The 21,556-nt window shown below is 42.2% G+C and overlaps 1 protein-coding gene across 1 annotated transcript in view; it reads left to right on the top strand.

The window, feature by feature from the left end:
• The window catches only part of LOC143961245 (venom factor-like), a 122,013-nt gene that overhangs the window by 91,768 nt on the left and 8,689 nt on the right, over window positions 1-21,556 (top strand). The window contains exons 31-39 of the mRNA XM_077470480.1: window positions 466-525; window positions 5,097-5,187; window positions 5,868-5,919; window positions 8,560-8,647; window positions 8,730-8,819; window positions 11,423-11,528; window positions 15,753-15,842; window positions 21,138-21,224; window positions 21,310-21,393. Of these exons, the coding sequence (XP_077326606.1) occupies window positions 466-525; window positions 5,097-5,187; window positions 5,868-5,919; window positions 8,560-8,647; window positions 8,730-8,819; window positions 11,423-11,528; window positions 15,753-15,842; window positions 21,138-21,224; window positions 21,310-21,393 (748 nt within the window). The remainder of the gene's footprint in view (window positions 1-465; window positions 526-5,096; window positions 5,188-5,867; window positions 5,920-8,559; window positions 8,648-8,729; window positions 8,820-11,422; window positions 11,529-15,752; window positions 15,843-21,137; window positions 21,225-21,309; window positions 21,394-21,556) is intronic.

The raw sequence follows: 21,556 nt of genomic DNA on the forward strand, positions 1-21,556 counted from the left end.
CCAGCCTCCTGATTGGTCGGGAGGAGAAACAGGAAGACATTCGTGAATATTGATTTGCTAATGTCACACAACAGGGTGGGCTCTGGGCACAGTGCTCTGCACCCCGAGCCCACCCTTTTTTGAAGCTAATTAGAACCTTTGGCTCTAATCACTTGCTTAAAAAAAACAAAAAAAATAGGAATCCATGCGACTATCGACCTGCATCTGTAGATTAGGGGCCGGGCGCATGGATGCATGGATGAGCGGCCACCACTGACTTTTAGGTGTATTTGACACTATTATGCACTCTCTAGAGCTGGGAGACAGTGTCTAGGGTCAGGCGGTAGATTTCTTCACAGCTGATTACTGACAACACAAATTTAAGTTAAGTTGAAGTCAAAGTGATTTATTTTGTTTCAATCTGTAATCTTAATTCTAATTTGACAAATTTTCTTTAACTTTCACACAAACTAAATTTGATTGCAGACCCGACTGAACAAAAAGTTTGAAGTGACCGCAAAAGGCAAAGGACAAGGAACACTGACGGTAAGGTCATACCACTTTAATTTTCTAGTACTGAAATCTAAATTATGAAGAGGCTATGCATGAGGAGATATCTTTCAAGTATCATCATTTTGTAAATACATTGTTAAAGCAGTACTCCTTCCACAAACGTTTTTTTATTTTAAAATACAAAGATACAAAGATAGAGATGAAGATATCTCCATCAGATATCTTCTGTAGTCTATTGCCATAGTGCACTTTCCATATTTCCTGTCCTGATGTGAGAGGCAAGGATTGGCAGAAGGCTGAACTTTTAATTCCCCTCTCTAGAGTGTACTCTGCATATATTCCCATGAAAAATCTAGTAAGGCCGCGTACACACGCGCGGACTGTTTGCCCAACCTTGTTCGTCAAACAGTTTCGGCAAACAGTCCGCTCAAAATTTGCATGAGCGGACTTGCCCACACACGAGCGGACTGTTTGACGAACAAGGTTGGGCAAACAGTTCGCTCAACTTTTGAAATGAACGGACTCGCCCACGTAAGGAGGCAAATCCGCCCATTTCAAGCGCGTGTACAGGTAGGCGGGGCCCGCGAAGGAGACGTCGCGGGCTCCGCCGCCTGGAATGGGCTTAAAGGGGAACCCCAACGCCGAAAAAAATCGGCGTGGGGGTTCCCCCAAAGTCCACACCAGACCCTTGTCCGAGCACGCTACCCGGCCGGCCAGGAAAGGGGGGCGAGCGAGCGCGCCCCCCCTCCTGAGCCGTACCAGGCCGCGTGCCCTCAACATGGGGGGGTGCCTTGGGGAAGGGGGGGCCGCGCGGCCCCCCCACCCCAAAGCACCTTGTCCCCATGTTGATGAGGACAAGGGCCTCTTCCCGACAACCCTGGCCGTTGGTTGTCGGGGTCTGCGGGCGGGGGGCTTATCGGAATCCGGGAGCCCCCTTTAAGAAGGGGGCCCCCGGATACCGGCCCCGCCACCCTATGTGAATGAGTATGGGGTACAATGTACCCCTACCCATTCACCTGTGAAATAAAGTACAAAAAAAAACACAACACAGGGGAAAAAATATTTTATTGCACAGCTCCGGGGGTCTTCCGTCTTCGGGGGTCTTCTCGCCGGACTCCTCCGCTATCTGTGTGTAGCTCTTTTACTAGCGGAGGAGTCCGGCTTTCTTCCTCCCCGCCGCCGGCCTCTTCTCCCGACTTCGGGGGTCTTGTCCCCCTCTTCGGTTCTTCTGCCGGGCCACCGCGCCTTCTTGTAGCTCTTTTACAGGCGGTGGCCCGGTCTTCTGTCGCCGCTGTCGTCGTCGCCGCCGCCGCCGCCGCCGCCGCCTTCCGTTCTTGTTCTTCTTCTTGTTCTTCTTCTTCTTCTCCTGGAGATGTTGACTCGACGATCTCTCCGGCCGGAATGCCAGAGCCGCGCTGTGCGGTCACTTATATAGTGACAATGGGGCGGTGTCACATGGTATATGTCACATGGGTTGGTCACATGGTGACCCCGCCCCCTTACGATGTCATAGTCCCCATGTGACATCAACCCATGTGACCAACCCATGTGACATATACCATGTGACACCGCCCCATTGTCACTATATAAGTGGCAGCGGAGCGTGTCCCTGGCATTCCGGCCGGAGAGATCGTCGAGTCAACATCTCCAGGAGAAGAAGAAGAAGAACAAGAAGAAGAACAAGAACGGAAGGCGGCGGCGGCGGCGACGACGACAGCGGCGACAGAAGACCGGGCCACCGCCTGTAAAAGAGCTACAAGAAGGCGCGGTGGCCCGGCAGAAGAACCGAAGAGGGGGACAAGACCCCCGAAGTCGGGAGAAGAGGCCGGCGGCGGGGAGGAAGAAAGCCGGACTCCTCCGCTAGTAAAAGAGCTACACACAGATAGCGGAGGAGTCCGGCGAGAAGACCCCCGAAGACGGAAGACCCCCGGAGCTGTGCAATAAAATATTTTTTCCCCTGTGTTGTGTTTTTTTTTGTACTTTATTTCACAGGTGAATGGGTAGGGGTACATTGTACCCCATACTCATTCACATAGGGTGGGGGGGCCGGTATCCGGGGGCCCCCTTCTTAAAGGGGGCTCCCGGATTCCGATAAGCCCCCCGCCCGCAGACCCCGACAACCAACGGCCAGGGTTGTCGGGAAGAGGCCCTTGTCCTCATCAACATGGGGACAAGGTGCTTTGGGGTGGGGGGGCCGCGCGGCCCCCCCTTCCCCAAGGCACCCCCCCATGTTGAGGGCACGCGGCCTGGTACGGCTCAGGAGGGGGGGCGCGCTCGCTCGCCCCCCTTTCCTGGCCGGCCGGGTAGCGTGCTCGGACAAGGGTCTGGTGTGGACTTTGGGGGAACCCCCACGCCGATTTTTTTCGGCGTTGGGGTTCCCCTTTAAGCCCATTCCAGGCGGCGGAGCCCGCGACGTCTCCTTCGCGGGCCCCGCCTACCTGTACACGCGCTCGAAATGGGCGGACTTTCCGAGCGGGAACAGTCCGCTCATTTCGAAAGTACAGCGGACAAGCCCACACACGGGCGGACTGTTCGCTCAAACACAGTTTCAGCGGACAGTTTTTCGGAATTTCCGAAAGACTTTGTCCGTCCAACTGTCCGCTGAAACTGTCCGCTGAAAGCCCACACACGGGCGGACTGTCCGCCCAAACACTGTTCAGCGGACAAGGTTGGGCGAACAGTCCGCCCGTGTGTACGCGGCCTAAGACAACAAAATGCTTTAATGTCTAGCAGACATCCCGGGTATGATAAAGTTTGAAAAATTTAATCATAAAATATAATAAATAACTATAAATAATTATACCAAATAATAATATAACAATAATAAAATTATTCAATAATGTAATCAAATCAAAAACACTGAAATTTGCTCAGTTGCAGAATTCTCGCTGTCATTACTTTTCAGTATTTGATGACGGATCTCCCCACAAATCGCTATCCCTCAATTCTGAAAGTGATTCCAATTTATTATCACTGTTTTCTAGCTGGTCTAAAATCAGTTTTGATGTAAAGGGACAGTTTTGGTTGCTATGGACAATCTCCAGTTTCCAGGCAGAAAGAACATTTTTTATAATATAAAACTGCATGCAGGGCACTGGAGAATCCACTAGGGAAAAAGGGGATGTGAAATAATTACATACAGCAATGTAATCTGTAAGATTACATTATACTGTATGTAATGTGTGTGTTTTACTTTTTGACGCCGTTCACCGTCCCCGTGCGTCGCAACGCACGCCGGGAACGGAGCCCGGCGATGTGATAGATCGAGCTGAGGACGGCTCGCAGATCACAGCGGGGAGACATCATGAATCCAGGGTAGAAGGTAAGTAACCTCTTCCTGGATCCAGCGATGGCTCGGGGTTACCGCTAATGGTACTGAATTTTCACCCCGAGCCAGACATGGGAATACCGCCAGGGGGGTTGATAAACCTTTGAGAAGAGAAAGAGGATACATGACTGAAACCTTTAAATGCATTAAGGGTGTAAATAAGGTTCAGGGGGGCAGTATTTTCAATATGATGCTAAGATCAAGAAAATGAGGACATGACTTCAAACTAGCAGAAGGAAAGTTCAAAACTAATCCTAGAAAATGTTATTTTGTTGAGTAGTTGGTGGTTGAAGTAGATTTCCAGCAGATATAGCGGGTCAGTCATACAATAACTATCAACAGACCTATACTCAGACAAAAAATGGGGTAAAAATCACTCTTCTATGTTTCCAAACAATATCTAAAACACTTTGAAAAATATAGAAACTTTATCTGACAATAAGAGTGATATGCCACTTTCTTCCTTAAAAAGAAGCTTTAGGCATTTGTACAAAAATTAAAAGTCAAAAGCTACAAATACTGTAGCTGAAGAATTTTAAAGTGGTTGTAAAGCCTTCTAACACACTTTGACCTACAGGTAAGCCTAGATTAAGGCTTACCTGTAGGTCCAAGAAATATCTCCTAAACGTACACAGTTTAGGAGATATTTGCCGAAAGACAGGTACCGCTGTCTACAGCACATGCGCCGTAGACAGCGGCGTGCAGGCGCACTGAGCGTGGCTCCATCAACGGTGAATATACCGCGCGTGTCGGCTCCCGTGTGCATGGGCGGGAGTGACGTCATCACGGCTTTGCCGAATTACAGCGGCGGAGCTGCGAGACCCACCAAGAAGATGGATGTGCCGGACTACAGGAGGCAGAGGTGACATCGCTGGCTCCTGTGTCAGGTAAGTGACCCATAATGGGCTACTATGCGATGCATAGTAGTCCATTATGCTTTACCTTTGCAGGGAATGAAAGAGGAAGTAAACTCATCAGGGTTTACTTCCTCTTTAATAATCATATGTAGGCAGGTGCAGTCTATTTTCTCCACAGCAGGTGGTGAGGAAGTCAAGAAGAACATGGTTCCTCTGTGATTTCCTGGGTCACTAGGGAAGCTATCCAATTGGTTATTGCTGCCCCATGTGACTCTAGGAGCCACAATTTCCACATTGACGGTTTTTGTCATTTTTTTGACAAGACTAGACAGTGCAAAGGAGAATTGATTCTACGTTTGTTACTATGACTATTATAATGCCCCAACACCATATCAACTAAATGTGTGTGTTTCTCTCAGGTCATGTCAGTATATCATGCTATTGTGACAGAGAAAGAACGGCAATGCCAAAACTTTGATTTGACAATCAAGGTTAAAGAGGAAGAGCATGGTAAGTGTGTCACTTGGTGACCTTTTACAGTCTTGGTTTTGATATGCTGTGTAAGTGTTATCGTACATCTGAGCAGAGCTTGGAGTTAGATCAGGAAAATGTTTTAGAAGGGCTCTATGTTATTTGTGAAGTCCTGTGGAATATCTTGGTCCTCTAAAAATTATTTAATATATTTCCTGCACTAATATATGGGCAAAGAGAATGATGAAGTGAAGTAAATCCCTATGCATGCACAATTACTTTTATGTCCTTGGCTGTATGCACATCTCACATATCAGTACCCTTATGCGTTACTCACCTTAAGATCCAGTGAATAATCAGCAAAGGGGAGAAGACTGAGAACATGTTCCCTCCTGCCCTCAGCAAACTGATGATATTATTCTACCAAGATGTTCTTCTCGGCCCTAGGCATAGTCACTTGACTGGAGTATACTTGTTGTTATATATATTATGAACTGTCAAGAATTAACTCTTGGGTACTTACAAGGTGTATGTGTGTAAAAGGCCCTATATTTGTAAAGTTACTAAAAGAAGCAAAAAAAACTTACAATTCTGTATTTAACATACAGTAGGATATTACCTCTCAAAACTTATCACAAATTCACAAAACAAGAAGTTACATCCTAATATCAAAAATTGTGGGTGGAGTCATTGTACTTAATATATATATTTTTTTACAGTTAAGAAACCAGAAGGGGCTAGTTCGACTATCTCACTTGAGATCTGTGCAAGGTATGAATATTTTTGATACATGGTGCTTTTAAAAAATCCAGCAGAATTCTTTTAAATTAACACATTTTTGAAATTATCTACAGAAAGTCCTAAGTTTCCCAACAGCTTAGGGCTCCTGAGGCAAAATGAAGGAGGTACAAAATGAAAGTCTAAGGCCGCGTACACACGGGCGGATTGTCTGGCCAACTAAGTTCGTCAGACAATCCGACAGTCCGTCCAACTTTTGAATGAACGGACTTGACCACACACGATGAACAGACAGTCCGCTGAAAGCTTGCGCGATGACGTGTACAGCACGTACGACGGGACTAGAAATACGACGTCCAATACACTGCAATGCAACCTTCGGCCGTGTAAATCCTTTCTGAGCATGCGCCATACTTAGTCCGTCCAACTTGCCTACTCACGAGCGGACTGTCCGCTGAAACCAAGTTTGGACGGACAAAATTACGGAAATTCCGAAAGACTTAGTCCGTCAGACTGTCCGCTGAAAAAGTCCGCTGAAGCCCACACACGAGCGGATTGTCCGCTGAAACACGTTTCAGCGGATTAAGTTGGACGGACAATCCTCTCGTGTGTACGCGGCCTAAGGGTGCCTTAAAGGGTCTTTTTTCATTTTCTAACTGACTGTGCAAAATAGAAAACTGACCTACAGCTCAGTTTCTCCCACTTTCCACCATATTTCTGGTATTCGGTAGATTTTCAATAATAATAATATAAAATAGATTACATAGATAGGCTGCAGGGTAATTATGTTAATATTTGCTCTTGGTTTTGCTCAGGGGAACCTATAAGGCCAGTAAGGCCACCAGCCTTCTTATGACTGGAATTGCTTTGGCTTATTTTTTTAAGCCACTGTTATGCCGCGTACACACGATCGGAAATGCCGCCAGCAAAACTCCAATGAGAGCTTTTTGATGGAAAATGCGACCATGTGTATGCTCCATCGGTCTTTTGCTGGCGGAATTCCAGCCAGCAAAAGATTGGGAGCAGGTTCTCTATTTTTCAGTCGGGAAAAGATTCAGACGCGCAAAAAAAATCACACTTGCTCGGAAACAATTCGACGCATGCTTGAAAGCAATGAACTTCAATTTCTCTGCTAGTCGTAGTGTTGTACGTCACCGAGTTCTTCAGAGAGACAAGACAAGCTTGAGCGGAATTCCGTCGGAAAAACCATCCAAGATTTTTCAAACGGAAAATTATTATTTTTTTCCTTGGCTTTTTTTTTCCTTCTCCTTTTCTTCCTTTGTCTTTTCCTTTGTCACCTCCTTCCTTAGTCTTTCCTTGCTTTTTCGTCTATATCCTTTCCCATCCCTTTACTTTTCTTTATCTTGCCTTTTCATTCTATTTCCCCTTTCTTCCCTTTGCTCTGTTGCCTCTTTCCTTTTTGTTCTATTTCCTTTCCCTTTTTACTTTATCCTTTAGCTCCCTTTCCTTTCACTTTTATTTGCCTTTTCTTTCCATTCTCCTTCCTTTGCTTCCCAACTTTTCTCTCTTTTCTGTTTCCTTTGTTTTGTTTCGTTATCTCTTTCCTTTGTCTTACCTTTCCATTCTCTTCTATTTTATTCTCTTTCCTTTTGCTTTCATTTGCCTTTTCTTTCCATTCTATTTCCTTTGTTGTCCTCTACATTCCTTTCTCTTCTCTTACCTTTCACTTCCCCTTCTTTTCCCTTTCTTTTGCTTTCCTGTGTTGCCTTTTTACTTTTCTTAGGCCGCGTACACACGGGCGGATTGTCTGTCCAACTTAGTCCGCTGAACAGTGTTTCAGCGGACAATCCGCTCGTGTGTGGGCTTCAGCTGACTTTTTCAGCGGACAGTCTGACGAACAAAGTCTTACGGAATTTCCGTAAGACAGTCCGTTCAAACTTGGTTTTGTCCGTCCAAACTTGGTTTCAGCGGACAGTCCGCTCGTGTGTAGGCAAGTTGGACGGACTAAGTATGGCGCATGCTCAGAAAGGGTTTACACAGCCGAAGGTTGCATTGCAGTGTATTGGACGTCGTTTTTCTAGTCCCGTCGTACGTGCTGTACACGTCATCACGCACGCTTTCAGCGGACTGTCTGCTCATCGTGTGTGGTCAAGTCCGTTCATGCAAATTTTGAACGGACTGTCTGTCGGATTGTCTGCCGAACTTAGTTGGGTAGACAATCCGCCCGTGTGTACGCGGCCTTAGTCTTTCTTTGCCTTTTCTTAATTTTCCTTTAGCTTTTCTTCCCCATCCCATTGCTTTCTTTTGTTGTCTTTTTCTTTGTCTTTCCTTGCATTCTCTTCTATTTCCTTCGCTTTCCTTTCACTTTCTTTTTCCTTCTCTTTCCATTTTATTTCCTTTGTTTCCCTCTCCTTTCCTTTAACTTCCCTTTGCTTTCCTTTCTCATCGCTTTCCTTTTCTAATATCTCTCTTTTCTTTCCTATTTACTTCCTCTTTCGATTCCTGTTTTCTTTCCATTCTCTTTCCTTTCCTTTCATTCCCTTTCCAGTTTGCTTTTCTTTCTCATTATTTTCCCTTTTTTCCTTCTCTTACTCTTCTTTCCTTTTTCTTTCTCTTTCCTTTGCATTAATGTATCTCTCTTTTCTTTTCCTTGACCTCCCTTCTACTAGTACTTCTACCTTACGATAACCGGCTACTTTCACATTTTTGCAGGTTTTTGAAAGACCGAGATGCCACCATGTCTATTATTGACATTTCCATGATGTCTGGGTTTTCTCCAGATGTTGAAAGCCTTAGTAAGGTGAGTTTCCTGGAGCAAGAACAAGAAAAGGTTTACCTAATTTTTGTATTTTACTAACTATGCACTTTATTCTCAATCACAGCTCTCTAAAGGTGTGGACAAGTATATCTCCAAATTTGAGATTAACAAGGGAGCAACAGATAAGGGTACACTTCTGTTATACCTGGATAAGGTGAGAACATACATTATTGTATCATTTCTTAATTGTCCATCTGCTTAGCTAGATAGCAAACTAGTGTATATTCAGCAAGTATGTAACATGAACGATCATTTTAAAATGTATCTGTTCTATTCAAATTCAAAATGTATTCTTTGTGAAATTAGAGTTTTGGAAAACGGTTATATTGTTATATTTTTTTCTATTCTATTATTTTATTTTCTATTCTTTTCTTGTCTATTCTATTTTGTTATATTCAAATTCAAATTTATTATATTCAAAATTTGAATTTCAGAAGGTGGTTATATTCTTTCTATTATAGTCTATTGTTTTTTTCTATTCTAATCAATTCTAATCTTTTTTTTTTTTTTATTCAATGCTAATCTATTCTTTTCTTCTCCATTCAAATTCAAATAAATTCTATTCAAATTTTCGGAAATAGTTTGATTCTATTCTATTCTATTGTTTCTTGAATTCTATTATATTCTTTTATTTTATTTTATTTTCTATTCTTTTTTATTTTATTCTATTCTTTTCTATTCTATATGAGTTCAAATTTATTCTATTCTAAATTCGAATTTCGTAAGAAGGTTATATTCTTTCTATATTATATTATACTATTCTTTTCTTTTATATTTTTTTTCTATTCTATTCTTTTCTATTCTATTCCTTTCTATTGCATTCTAATTAAAATGTATTCTATTTGAAATTAGAATTTCAGAAGATGGTTACATGCTTTTTATTCTATTCTATTCTATTTTTTTATTTTATTTTCAATTTTTTTCTACTTTATTTAATTCCGTTCTTTTACTTTCTATTCTACTTTATTTAATTCTGTTCTTTTATTTTATATTCTATTTTGTTCTGTTTTACTCTATTCTTTTATTTTATATTTTATCCCTTTATTTTCTAATCTATTTTTTTCTGTTCTATTTTTTTTCTATTATTTTATTTTGAATTCTGTTCTGTTTTACTCTATTATTTTATTTTGTATTCTATTATTTTCTATGCTATTCCTTTGTTTTCTATTCTATTTTATTCTCTTTGGAAATTTGAATTAGATTTGAAAATGATTAAAATTCGACTCGAAAACTATTCTAATTTCGTTCAAAAAAATATTTTTCGTCACATTGGATTCATTTCAATTTGCCACTATTGTAATTTGGAAATTCGGATACGTTTGAATTTCCGAATAACGGAAAATTTGGCTGAATTTAAATTCGGAAAAAAAAGAACCGCACATGTCTACTGTGCTTCACAAACATTTATAAGTACTTTATTTAGCCATTATAATAGTATCAGGTCATGCAGTGAAAGTTATTGTTGAACAACTGCAGTGCTGAGATAAGTGAATTACAAAATAAGCCATACAGTGTGTGTTTTTGATCACTATAAGCTAGGTCACAGCCGTACATTGACATAAAATGAGCAGCAAAGCATGGATACTGTATAAGGTTGCAATAACAAATTAAACAAAATAGCATTTATCGAGAGAGTGAATAAGAGTGAATAAGTGTTCTAATTCAAATGTGGATTTGTGCATTGTCATAACACCTTAGGCCGCGTACACACGCGGGGACTGTTCGCTCAACTTTGTCCGCTGAACAGTGTTTCGGCGGACAGTCCGCTCGTGTGTGGGCTTCAGCGGACAGTTTCAGCGGACAGTCTGACGAACAAAGTTTTTCGGAAATTCCGAAAAACTGTCCGCTGAAAGTTGGTTTGAGCGGACAGTCCGCCCGTGTGTAGGCTTGTTCGTCAAACTAAGTCTCGCGCATGCTCAGAAAGAATTTACACGCCGAAGGTTGCATTGCAGTGTATAGGACGTCGTTTTCTAATCCCGTCGTACGTGCCGTTCACGTCATCGCGCACGGTTTCAGCGGACTGTTCGTTCGTCATGTGTGGCCAAGTCCGTCCATGCTAATTTTGAGCGGACTGTCCGCTGAAACTGTTTGATGAACAAAGTTGAGCGAACAGTCCCCGCGTGTGTACGTGGCCTTAGACCCAGCCGTGTAGACAGTATGGTCACCTACTGACTTAGCACCATCCACAGGTTGCTTAACCTTACAGTAAGATACAGAAGTTGAATTCAACACAATTTTATTTCAGCTAATTGCATCACAGGGGATGCTTTTTTACAGTCTTTTGAAATGTAAGAAGAGAATGACTGTCCTAAGCCCTGTCTCTGCAAATACTAATCTAGAGAACATGGAAAGAAACTGTGAGGGCCTACCTAGGACTGAACTAATTGGTGCTAAATAGGAGGAGAGGACAGTGGGAGATACTAAATCACATTACTAAACAAGTTGTAGTGGTCCAAAACTGCCGTTAGGTGTCAGCATACATCAAACAATAATAACCTGATATAGTTCAAAACAACAACAGAAATAATACAAATAAGCAGGACAGAACAATAGAGTTATACACATGCATAAAGTGTAAACACTACTTACAGAAATGAAAACCAAGGCATAACCAACCGATCGGCATTCAAAGAAAATTACTATATACACTTTCCTCTTTTTCTAGTATTGCTTATAATATGTTATTTTTTTTCACATCTGCACTGTTATAGTAGCCTGTTTAGTCACTTCTCCTATTTTTTTTCTCTGATATTTCAGATTTCTCACACGCGCCAGGAATGTGTGAAATTCTATGCCCATCAGATCTTTAAAGTGGGTCTTATCCAGCCAGCTTCTGTTACAGTATATGACTATTATGCCCCAGGTAAATAACACACATTGTAGCTATTTACTCTAATGCCCTGTACACACGGTTGGACATTCCGACCACAAAATCCGTCTGATTTTTTTCCGACGGATTTTGTCTGAAACTTGTGTTGCATACACACGGTCGCACAAAGTTGTCGGAAAATCCGATCGAGGTGAGTTAAAAACGTACAACGGGACTACGTAGAGGCCAGTAGCCAATAGCTTTCGTCGCCAAATTTATTCTGAGCATGCGTGGCACTTTGTGCATCGGGATTCTATACACACAACCAGAAAAAATCAGATCGGATTATGTTGTCAGAAAATTTTAGGTCCTGCTCTCAAAGCCCGACAACATAATCCATTCGGTTTTTTCCCGTCGGAATTTCCGACCGTGTGTATGGGGCATAACTCAGACATTCTCAACCAGGGTTCTGTGAAATCCTGGGGTTTCTCCAGAGGCTTACTTGAGCTGTAACTGGTTGACCTTTCATTTGATGACACCTTCAGAGTTCTGGAGCCAGTGCCACTTGGCAGAGCCAGCTGTATTACACCAATGATATTTTTGTCGGTAAGAATGGCATTCTGACCATCACTGTAAGGAGCATTCTTTCACTGGCCACCAAAATAAGGGGAGGTTTACCCACTGACTATCAATTAATTGGTTTTACCCGTGGTTCAGAAAACCTAAAAATTATTTTAAAGGTTCCTCTGGGGTAAAGAAGTTTAAAAAAGGTTGTCCTAACTAATTTGTGTGGATAATGCAGTAATGCAGTTGAGAACAAAACGCGTAAGTTTTGGACTTGCTGGTCCTAATGCTGGACTTACACCTGTAGAAACTTGTTATCTTAAAATCACTCGCCCAAGAATTTGATAGTGCCTTCATGGACTTGACTGATATCAAATGACTTTTTGTTTGTGTACCATGTCAGTGTCTTGACTGACTTGAATAAATGAACATTCTACTTTCAAATGAACTTTTGCAAGTGCATGCACATAAGTGAATTCAGTACTTTAGAAATGTGTTTGTTCCCATAACAGTCTACAAAAAAAATTCCATCTTAGTCCTTAAAATTTCTTCTTAGCTTTGGTTTAAACCAATTATCAAATTGTCCCATTTAACTCTTTTAGATAATCAAACAAATGTTTTTAAAACAGCAATTTTTGTAATGAAATTCTTCAGGTGTACGGACAGCTTTAGTTTGTGACTTAGAATTAGTGAGATTATCTTCTAATATTGAAACAGAAGACAGTCATGTATCTCCTATAGCAGGAGTCCCCAACCTTTCTAAACAAAGGTCCAGTTTACTGCCCTTCATACTTTAGGAGGGCAGGACTTTGCCCAGTGGAAGTAAAAAATGTCCCAGTGTCAATAGATGTAACCAATGCCCCATCATTGGTATTTGTGGAAGGAATAGCACCCCATCATTTGTATTGGTGGGAAGAATAGTGCCTTATCATTGGTATTAATTTGAGGAATATTGTCAAATCATTGGTATTAGTGGGGGAAATAGTATCCCATCATTGGTGTTAGTGGGAGGAATAGTACTCCATCATTGGTATTAGCCCTTGTACACACGGTCGGAGATTCCGACGGGATGTTTCCTATCGGACCGTTTTGTCGGATATTCCGACTGTGTGTGGTCTGCATCGGACTGTTTCCATCGGAATATCCGACGGACCAAGTTTTCCAACTTGCCGGTAAAATTTTCTAACAAAATGCTTCTATCGGACATACTCCGATCATGTGTAGCCTACTCCAACGGACAAAGTGCCATGCATGCTCAGATCAAATTCCTAGACCAAAGCTATTGGCCACTAGCCTGAACGTAGTCCCGTCTTAATGAAATAACATCATCACGTTATGTACAATCGGATTTTCCGACAACTTAGTCCGACCGTGTGTATGCAACATCACTTCCCGACCTCTTCCGGAATTAATCAGTCGGAATTACTCCGACGGATTTGGTTGTCGGAATCTCCGGCCGTGTGTACAAGGGCTTAGTGTGAGGAATAATGTCCCATTATTGGTATTAGAAAGAGGAATAGTTCCCCATCCTTGTATCAATGGGAGGCATAGGGCCCCTTCGCTGGTGTCTTTGGGAGGATGAATGCAAATCACTGGTTTCAGTTTGAGGAATAGGGCCTAATTGTTAGTAAATAGTGACCAATTGTTGGTGTCAGTGGATGAAAGAATTGCCCAATTATTGGTGTCAGTGGAGAATGAGTGTCCCAAGGGCCAGATAATAGCAAGCAAAGAATCACATTTGACCTTTGGGCTGCAGTTTGGAGACCACTGACCAACAGTATCAGCAGACACCTTCCAGATGATCACTCTCATAGGACCGATCATTCAGACAAAACCTTATTGATTACTACTGTTCCACAGATATAACTGGATATGAGAAAAATACAGCACAGTATATTCCCAAAACCAGCTAGAAATTTTTGTAACACAAGATTTTGTAAATGGGCAAACACAGCGTGTATTCATTTGCATTTACCTTACATATGATATCAGTTTAGACCATCCTTTCTCAACCAGGGTTCCTCCAAGGGGTTTCTTGAACAATGAGCAATTCTGCCTCTCAGATAAGTAAGCACTGACACCAACAATCTAATTTAGTAAGGAGGGGTTTCTTCTCAATAACTCTTACAGTAATGTACTGTGATCTGTAGATATAGTAATTAGTGGGGGTTCACTGAGACCATAAAGAATTATCAAGGGCTCTTTCATGTTAAAAAGGTTGAGGAAGGCTGGCTTTGACTTTTTGGACACCTTCTAAGCTGCTTCAAGCTGTTTTTGCATAAATGTTAGTTTGCATGGGGAAAAAAAAATCAGTTCTGAAACATACAATAGCCCATGTACATGGGACCTTGTTGTGTCTGCATGTCTTCTCCTTTTATATGAGGACTATAGCTGCCATCACTGGTATTTCCAAAGCAAAACCAGATACCTAAATTATAACTGAAGCCAATTTCATTTTCATTTTGGATAGCATTGTTTAGGATTAAACCCATGTCAATTGTGTTTGGCCCTCTGCTTTCCATTGATTTCCATTCAATTCTTGTACTTTAGAAAAACATAATTTGAGATGAAATCTCTCCAAAGCAAGGGGAAATCGTCCCTTAGCCCCTGTACACACGGTCGGACATTCTGCCAACCAAATTCGTCGGATTTTGTCTGTCGGATTTTGCCCGTTGGATCTTGTCCGAAACTGTTGCATACACACGGTCGGACTAAGTTGTCGAAAAATCCAATCATTCAGAACGTGATGACGTAATTTCATTACGATGGGACTAGTAGCCAATAGCTTTGATGTAGGAATTTGATCTGAGCATGCGTGGCACTTGGTCCGATCAAAATTCTCTACACATGATCGGAGTATGTCCGATCAAACCAGTTGGTCGGAAAATATTTCCAACATGTTGGAAAATTGGGTCCGACGGAGATTCGGACGGAATCAGTCTGATGCATACCACACACAGTCGGATTATCCGACGACACGGTCCAATAAGACGCATCCAGACGGATTCTCCGACTGTGTGTACAAGGCTTTAGACAGTTGTCGTTGGAACAGCTATTCCCCTCTGTTCCTGTTCTGATGACAATTGCATATTTTAGATTTCCCATCACTTACAATCCCTTTAACATTTACCACCAGAACAAATAGAGAGGGTAAGCCTTCCTAACAGGGACATAGACAGCATTAAAGAATTGACAACACACCTGGAGATGACCTCAGGGAAACCTCCTGCTCATCTTGCGCATGGAACTGGAGGAAACAGACGAGTTGGCCTAGAGTTCTGACCACATGGTCGAGCCCATCGGGCTGGGCTGCTCCGGGTTCCCCGCGATAGGGCCGTTGGGGAGGTGGAAGGTTCCCTCCCTAGGCACAGATTGTTCCCCATAGGGGTGCCCGGGGGAAAGGGAGACCCGTCTCACGGGTGTGGTGTTGCCTTGGGGATGCCCAGCTAGGAACGCTATGTAGGCTGTCTGTCAAGCTGACGCCATGATTAAAGCCATCCTCTTCTTGTACCAGTAGATTTTGTGCCACATCCTGCTCCCCTGTGTAGTCACTATCCAGGTTTTGTTGTAACTGCTTTGCAATAAATTGTTATGTGTACTTGAAAATAAAATACTTTGAAAGTAAAAAAAAAAAAAAAAGAACTGGCAATGAGGTCCAACACTTTGCCACTAATAATGTTTATTTGCATTTCTTCTGTTTTTTTCTTCCTATAGAAAGTCGTTGCACAAAATTCTACCATCTGGAAGAAGGCAGCAAATTACTGGGAAGGATCTGCCAAGCAGATATATGTCGTTGTGCTGAAGGTAAGGCACAAATAATCAGACCAATTGATCAAATTGGAAGTGCAAAAGCAACACAAGAATTACTGACCATTAAAGTGGTTGTAAACCGCTGGATATTTTTTTTTTCCTAAGCCATAATTTGCTAGTATACATTGAGATGTCAGAGCTGGAGGCCATTTTCATCTTCACCGGTCTTGCTTCCGTGTTCGTTGACTCTAGCTCTGTGACTGTCTGGAGCAGCGAATATGTCACTCCTGCGCATGCACGCATGATCTGCCGGTCATGGCACAGGGCTCTGAGGGAACGGCATGGCTGGCCTTTCCTTCAGATTGCATGCGCCAGTGATGTCACTGGCTGCATGTACACTAATTATCTCCTAAATGGTGTTCATTTAGCAGATATTTAAACTACCCATAGGTAAGTCTTTTTTATATGCTTCCCTATAGGGTAAAAGTCAGTGATGGAAATTAACTTTCACTTTAAACTGTTAACAAAGGCACTTGGCAGGAAAACTGTCCCATACAGGCTTGCCTACAAAAAAGATGGTCATCTTAGCACCATGGAACAGCCATGTTGTGAACACAGAATAGAAAGCCTACTGAATGCTAATTATTCAGCTTTGGCAGCTAGTGTTAAAACTACACTATATTACCAAAAGTATTGTGACACTTGCCTTTACATGCACATGAACTTTAACCACCTCAATACTGTGCACTTAGGCCTGATTCACACCTATGCTTTTTCAGTGCTTTTTGCATTTTGCAGATTTGCACTACAGAACATGTTCCATAGGAAACCATGTTAAATGGACTGTTGTGCAAATCTGCAAAATGCAAAAAGCACTACAAATGCATAGGTGTGAATCAGGCCTTACACTCCCTTCCTGTCCAGACCAATTTTCTGCTTTCAGCGCTCTCACAGTTTGAATGACAATTACTCAGTCATGCAACACTGTACCCATATGAAACTTGCATCATTTTTTCCACACAAATAGAGCTTTCTTTTAGTGGTATTTAATCACTAGTGGGTTTCTTCTATTTTGTAGTAATTTTTCTTCATAAATTTTGGCCAACATCTATACTGCTACATGTCTTTGGTAAAAGTAACCCACATTAGTGTATATTATTTGGTCTTTCTGAAAATTATAGAGTCTACAAACTATAGTGCCAATCACTGAAAATTGATCACATCTGATCAGGCCTTCAGTACATCAGGTGTATCTCATTTCTTGAGACACTAGCAAGTCAGGAAAGTAGAAATACCCCGCAAATGACCCCTTTTTATAAAGTAGACATTCCAAGGTATTAAGTAAGTAGCATGGTGAGTTTTTTTTAAGTTGTCATTTTTTCCCACAATTCTTTGCAAAATTAAGATTTTTTTTTTTTTTACAAAATTGTCATATTATCTGGTTATTTCTCACACACAGCATATGCATACAACAAATTACACCCCAAAATACATTCTACTACTCTTTCCGAGTATGACGATACCACATGTGTCAGACTTTTACACAGCCTGGCCACATACAGAGCACCAACATTAAAGTAGCACCTTCAGGCGTTCTACGAGCAAAAAGGACACATCTCATTTCACAACCATCTATTACACTTTTGGAGCACCAGGACAATGGTATTTCCCACAAAATAACCCCATTTTTAAAAGCAAACACCCCAATGTATAATCTATGAGGCATAATGAGTCTTTTGAATGGTTCATTTTTTTCCATAAGTTTTTGGAAAATGTGGAAAAAAATGAAAACGCATTTTTTTTACACAAAGTTGTCCATTTATAAGATATTTCTAACACATAGCATGTATATAGCAAAAATTACACCCCAAAAAACATTCTGCTACTCTTCCCGAGTATGGCGATACCACATGTGTGAAACTTTTACACAGCCTGGCCACATAGAGAGGACCAACACTGAAGTAGTACCTTAAGGTGTTCTACAAGCATAAATTACACATCTCATTTCATTCCTACCTATCACACTTTTGAAGGTCAAGGAGCACCGGGACAGTGAAACTACCCACAAAATTACCCCATTTTGGAAATAAAACACCCCAGCATATATTCTATGAGGCATGGGCTGCAAATAGGTACTCGGGTACTCTGATGGGCTGCAGATAGGTACTCGCGTACTCTCATGGGCTGGTGACACGTACTCGGGTACTCTGATGGGCTGATGACAGGTACTCAGGTACTCTGATGGACTGTGACAGGTACTCGGGTACTCTGATGGCCTGGTGGCCGGTACTCTGATGGCCTGGTGACTGGTTTTCGGGTACTCTGAAGGGCGGTGATAGGTACTCAGGTACTCATATGGACTGGGACAGGTACTCGGGTACTCAGATGAACTGTGACAGGTACTCAGGTACTCAGATGGACTGGGACAGGTACTCGGGAACTCAGATGGACTGTGACAGGTACTTGGATACTCTGATGGACTGTGACAGGTACTCAGGTACTCTGATGGACTGTAACAGGTACTCGGGTACTCTGATGGACTGTGACAGGTACTCAGGTACTCATATGGACTGTGACAGGTACTCGGGTACTCATATGGACTGTGACAAGTACTCTGATGGACTGTGACAGGTACTCGGGTACTCTGATGGACTGTGACAGGTACTCGGGTACTCTGATGGACGGTGACAGGTACTCGGGTACTCGTATGGACTGTGACGGGTACTCTGATGGACTGTGACGGGTACTTGGGTACTCTGATGGACTGTGACGGGTACTTGGGTACTTTGATGAACTGTGACAGGTACTCGGGTACTCTGATGGACTGTGACAGGTACTCGGGTACTCTGATGGACTGTGACAGGTACTCATGTACTCTGATGAACTGTGACAGGTACTCGGGTACTCTGATGGACTGTGACAGGTACTCAGGTACTCTGATGGACTGTGACGGGTACTCGGGTACTCTGATGGCCTGAGACGGGTACTTGGGTACTCTGATGGACTGTGACAGGTACTCAGATGGACTGACAGGTACTCAGGTACTCTGATGGACTGTGAGTGACAGGTACTATGATGGGTGGTGACAGGTCCTCTTTATTGGGGGGGCAATCAGTATGATTGCTGTGTACAGTAAGCGGTAACGACATGTTAGCGCAATCTCCTTCTCACACACGATCGGTGTGTGAGGAGTAGAACCCGGTAACATCTCGTTACCGTGTTTTGTTTACATTTAGTGATCGGCTGTGAAAGGATCACAGCTGATCACATGGGTAAACAGCCGGCCAATAGCTGTTTACCAGTGTCCGTGACGAGCAGTGTTCCTGGGAACACACCGCCACCGACGTGCACACACAGCGCGATCGTGCGCATGTGCCGTACACAGTGGGGGTGGAACCATCTGTGATCGGCCGTGACTTCATCACGTCCGATCACGTGGTAAACAGCATGATCGCGTACATTCCCTGTTTAAATGGGAGGATGTGATATGACGCCCTCCCGCCACAAGAGCCGTTCCACCTGGCCGTCATTTGACAGCCAGCGGTCGGCAAGCAGTTAATGGCATCCCAGTCTTAGTCCGTAGGGTTCAATATTGAGTTGGCCCACCCTTTGCAGCTATAACAGCTTAGACTTAACTGGGAAGGCTGTCCATAAGGTTTAGGAGTGTGTCTGTGGGAATGTTTGACCATTCTTCCAGAAGCGCATTTGTGAGTTCAGGTACTGATATGGACGAGAAGCCCCCACCCCACCCAAACTCACTCATTCATGTCTTTATGAACCTTGCCATAGTCACACTCCTAAGCCTTGTGAACAGCCTCCCCAGAAGAGTTGAAGCTGTTAATGGGATGCCATTAAAGTTCATGTGCGTGTAAAGGCAGGCATCCCAATACTTTAGGTAATATAGCGTATCTACTGTACTAGTTATCCAATATAGGTTAATGTATAGAAATTTTATGAAAGTATTTAATTCTTAAGATACAACTAAAGGCATTTTTTCATTTTGGATTGAGTAAGGGGGGAAGGTATATACTGTAACCCTTGTAAGGTTTTTATTTTTTGCCATCTGTGTCCCATTAGGGAGACTTCCCTTCACCTTCTGTCTTATAGCCAAAACAGTCCTTTTTTTTGGCTTTTTTTTTTGGCTTCCTGTAAGAAAAATAAAGCAAAAGCAACACTGTACATTACCGTACACTTTAATTTTGAAGGGTGAAATTCCATCATTAACACGACGGAATTTCCTCCTTCATAAGCATTTTTCTCTAACACACTCTAGCTTCTGGTAAAAGAAAAGAAGTCTCGGTATACTACCACTATTTTTCCGCTGACTCACGCCACCTAGTCTTCCATCTTCTGGTGGACTACCTGTCTAACTACCCCAGAGTATTTGTGGATTGCAGAATCACGGAAAAAATTGAAGACATAAAGAAAACTCTCCTTTTCTTTCTGCAAAACTTCTCAAGACTTGACTCAAGACTTGACTCTCAAGACTTGACTGAAGGCCGATACCTAAACATCCAACCAGGCCTGGTTCTGGCCTGTCATGTGCACCTCACTGTTTACATGACCAAGCAGAACTTCCAAACACAACCTGGCCAGACTGATGTTAAGGCCAACCTATGTAATTAACCCTCAGAACCACTATTGTTCTGAGGAGAAAAAAAAAATTTAAATGCGTATGACATTTTGTCCAAAATGTAATCCGCTACAAAAGACTGCGATTTATTTATTTTTCTTAAAAAAACAGTTGGATTTTCCAACCACCATGATGGTTAGCCTCAAAGTGGTGTTAGGCCTAGTACACACAATAAGAATATCAGACGAATGATCGCCCATTTTATAAATTTTTTTGCATGCTAGTCTCATATCGAAAACCAATAGGTTACTAAAGTTATGAAAATTCTCATGTGACTGAATACAACTTCGGAAGTAATGTAATGTATTGTAGTGTAGTGTATTCTTTTGTTTCCAATCAAGCAATTACACAAAAATCGATTGTCTTGTCATCGTACGAGAAACAATTTTTTTGTGCACGTTCCTTTGAATAATTTTGCATGAACTGTCGTGATAGGCTCTCAAAAGCTGTGTACTAATGATCAGATTATCAGATGATCGCTCCGAAAGCAGTATTTTTTTTGTCTGCTCTTTTGATCGTGTGTACTAGGCACACAAGGTGTCCTAATCCAGTAATTTATTACTGAATCTGGGAGTGATCTAACATCTGTGGGTCTTCAGCAAAAATTGTTTCTTCAAACACCCTATTGATATATGAATTTTTTACAGGCATATAATCATATTTATGCCAACAAACTAAGCTTACCCTTAGCTATTTTCTGTTTTTTTGTCTTGCAGCAAACTGTTTCTTGCAGCAGCAACTTGAAGGTCAACTTGATGCAGAGGGAAGGATGACACGAGCTTGTGGACAAGGAGTGGACTATGGTGAGAACCAAATCATTGTTTTTTTGTTGCAGATTTATTAATTAATGCTGATTTAATTAATGGTGCTGACATATTTCTTCAACAGTATACAGGGCACGAATGGATAAGGTTGAACCAAATGACAACTACGACAATTATGTGATGACCATAGTCAAAGTCATCAAGCTAGGTATGTAAAGAATACAACTTTAGACAAATGGATTACTGTGATGATGATCAAAATAGAGAACAGAATATATTGTTAAATCTGGCAGATCACTGGGTACTCATCTTTGCTGTCCTCTGCAGCTGTAAACAAAGGGGTCTATTGATTTGGATTTTGCCTTCCCTGT

Source organism: Lithobates pipiens, unplaced genomic scaffold (assembly GCF_037356315.1).
Source record: "Lithobates pipiens isolate NorthernLeopardFrog02 unplaced genomic scaffold, aLitPip1_a1.2 Scaffold_8, whole genome shotgun sequence".
NCBI classification, from domain to species: domain Eukaryota; kingdom Metazoa; phylum Chordata; class Amphibia; order Anura; family Ranidae; genus Lithobates; species Lithobates pipiens.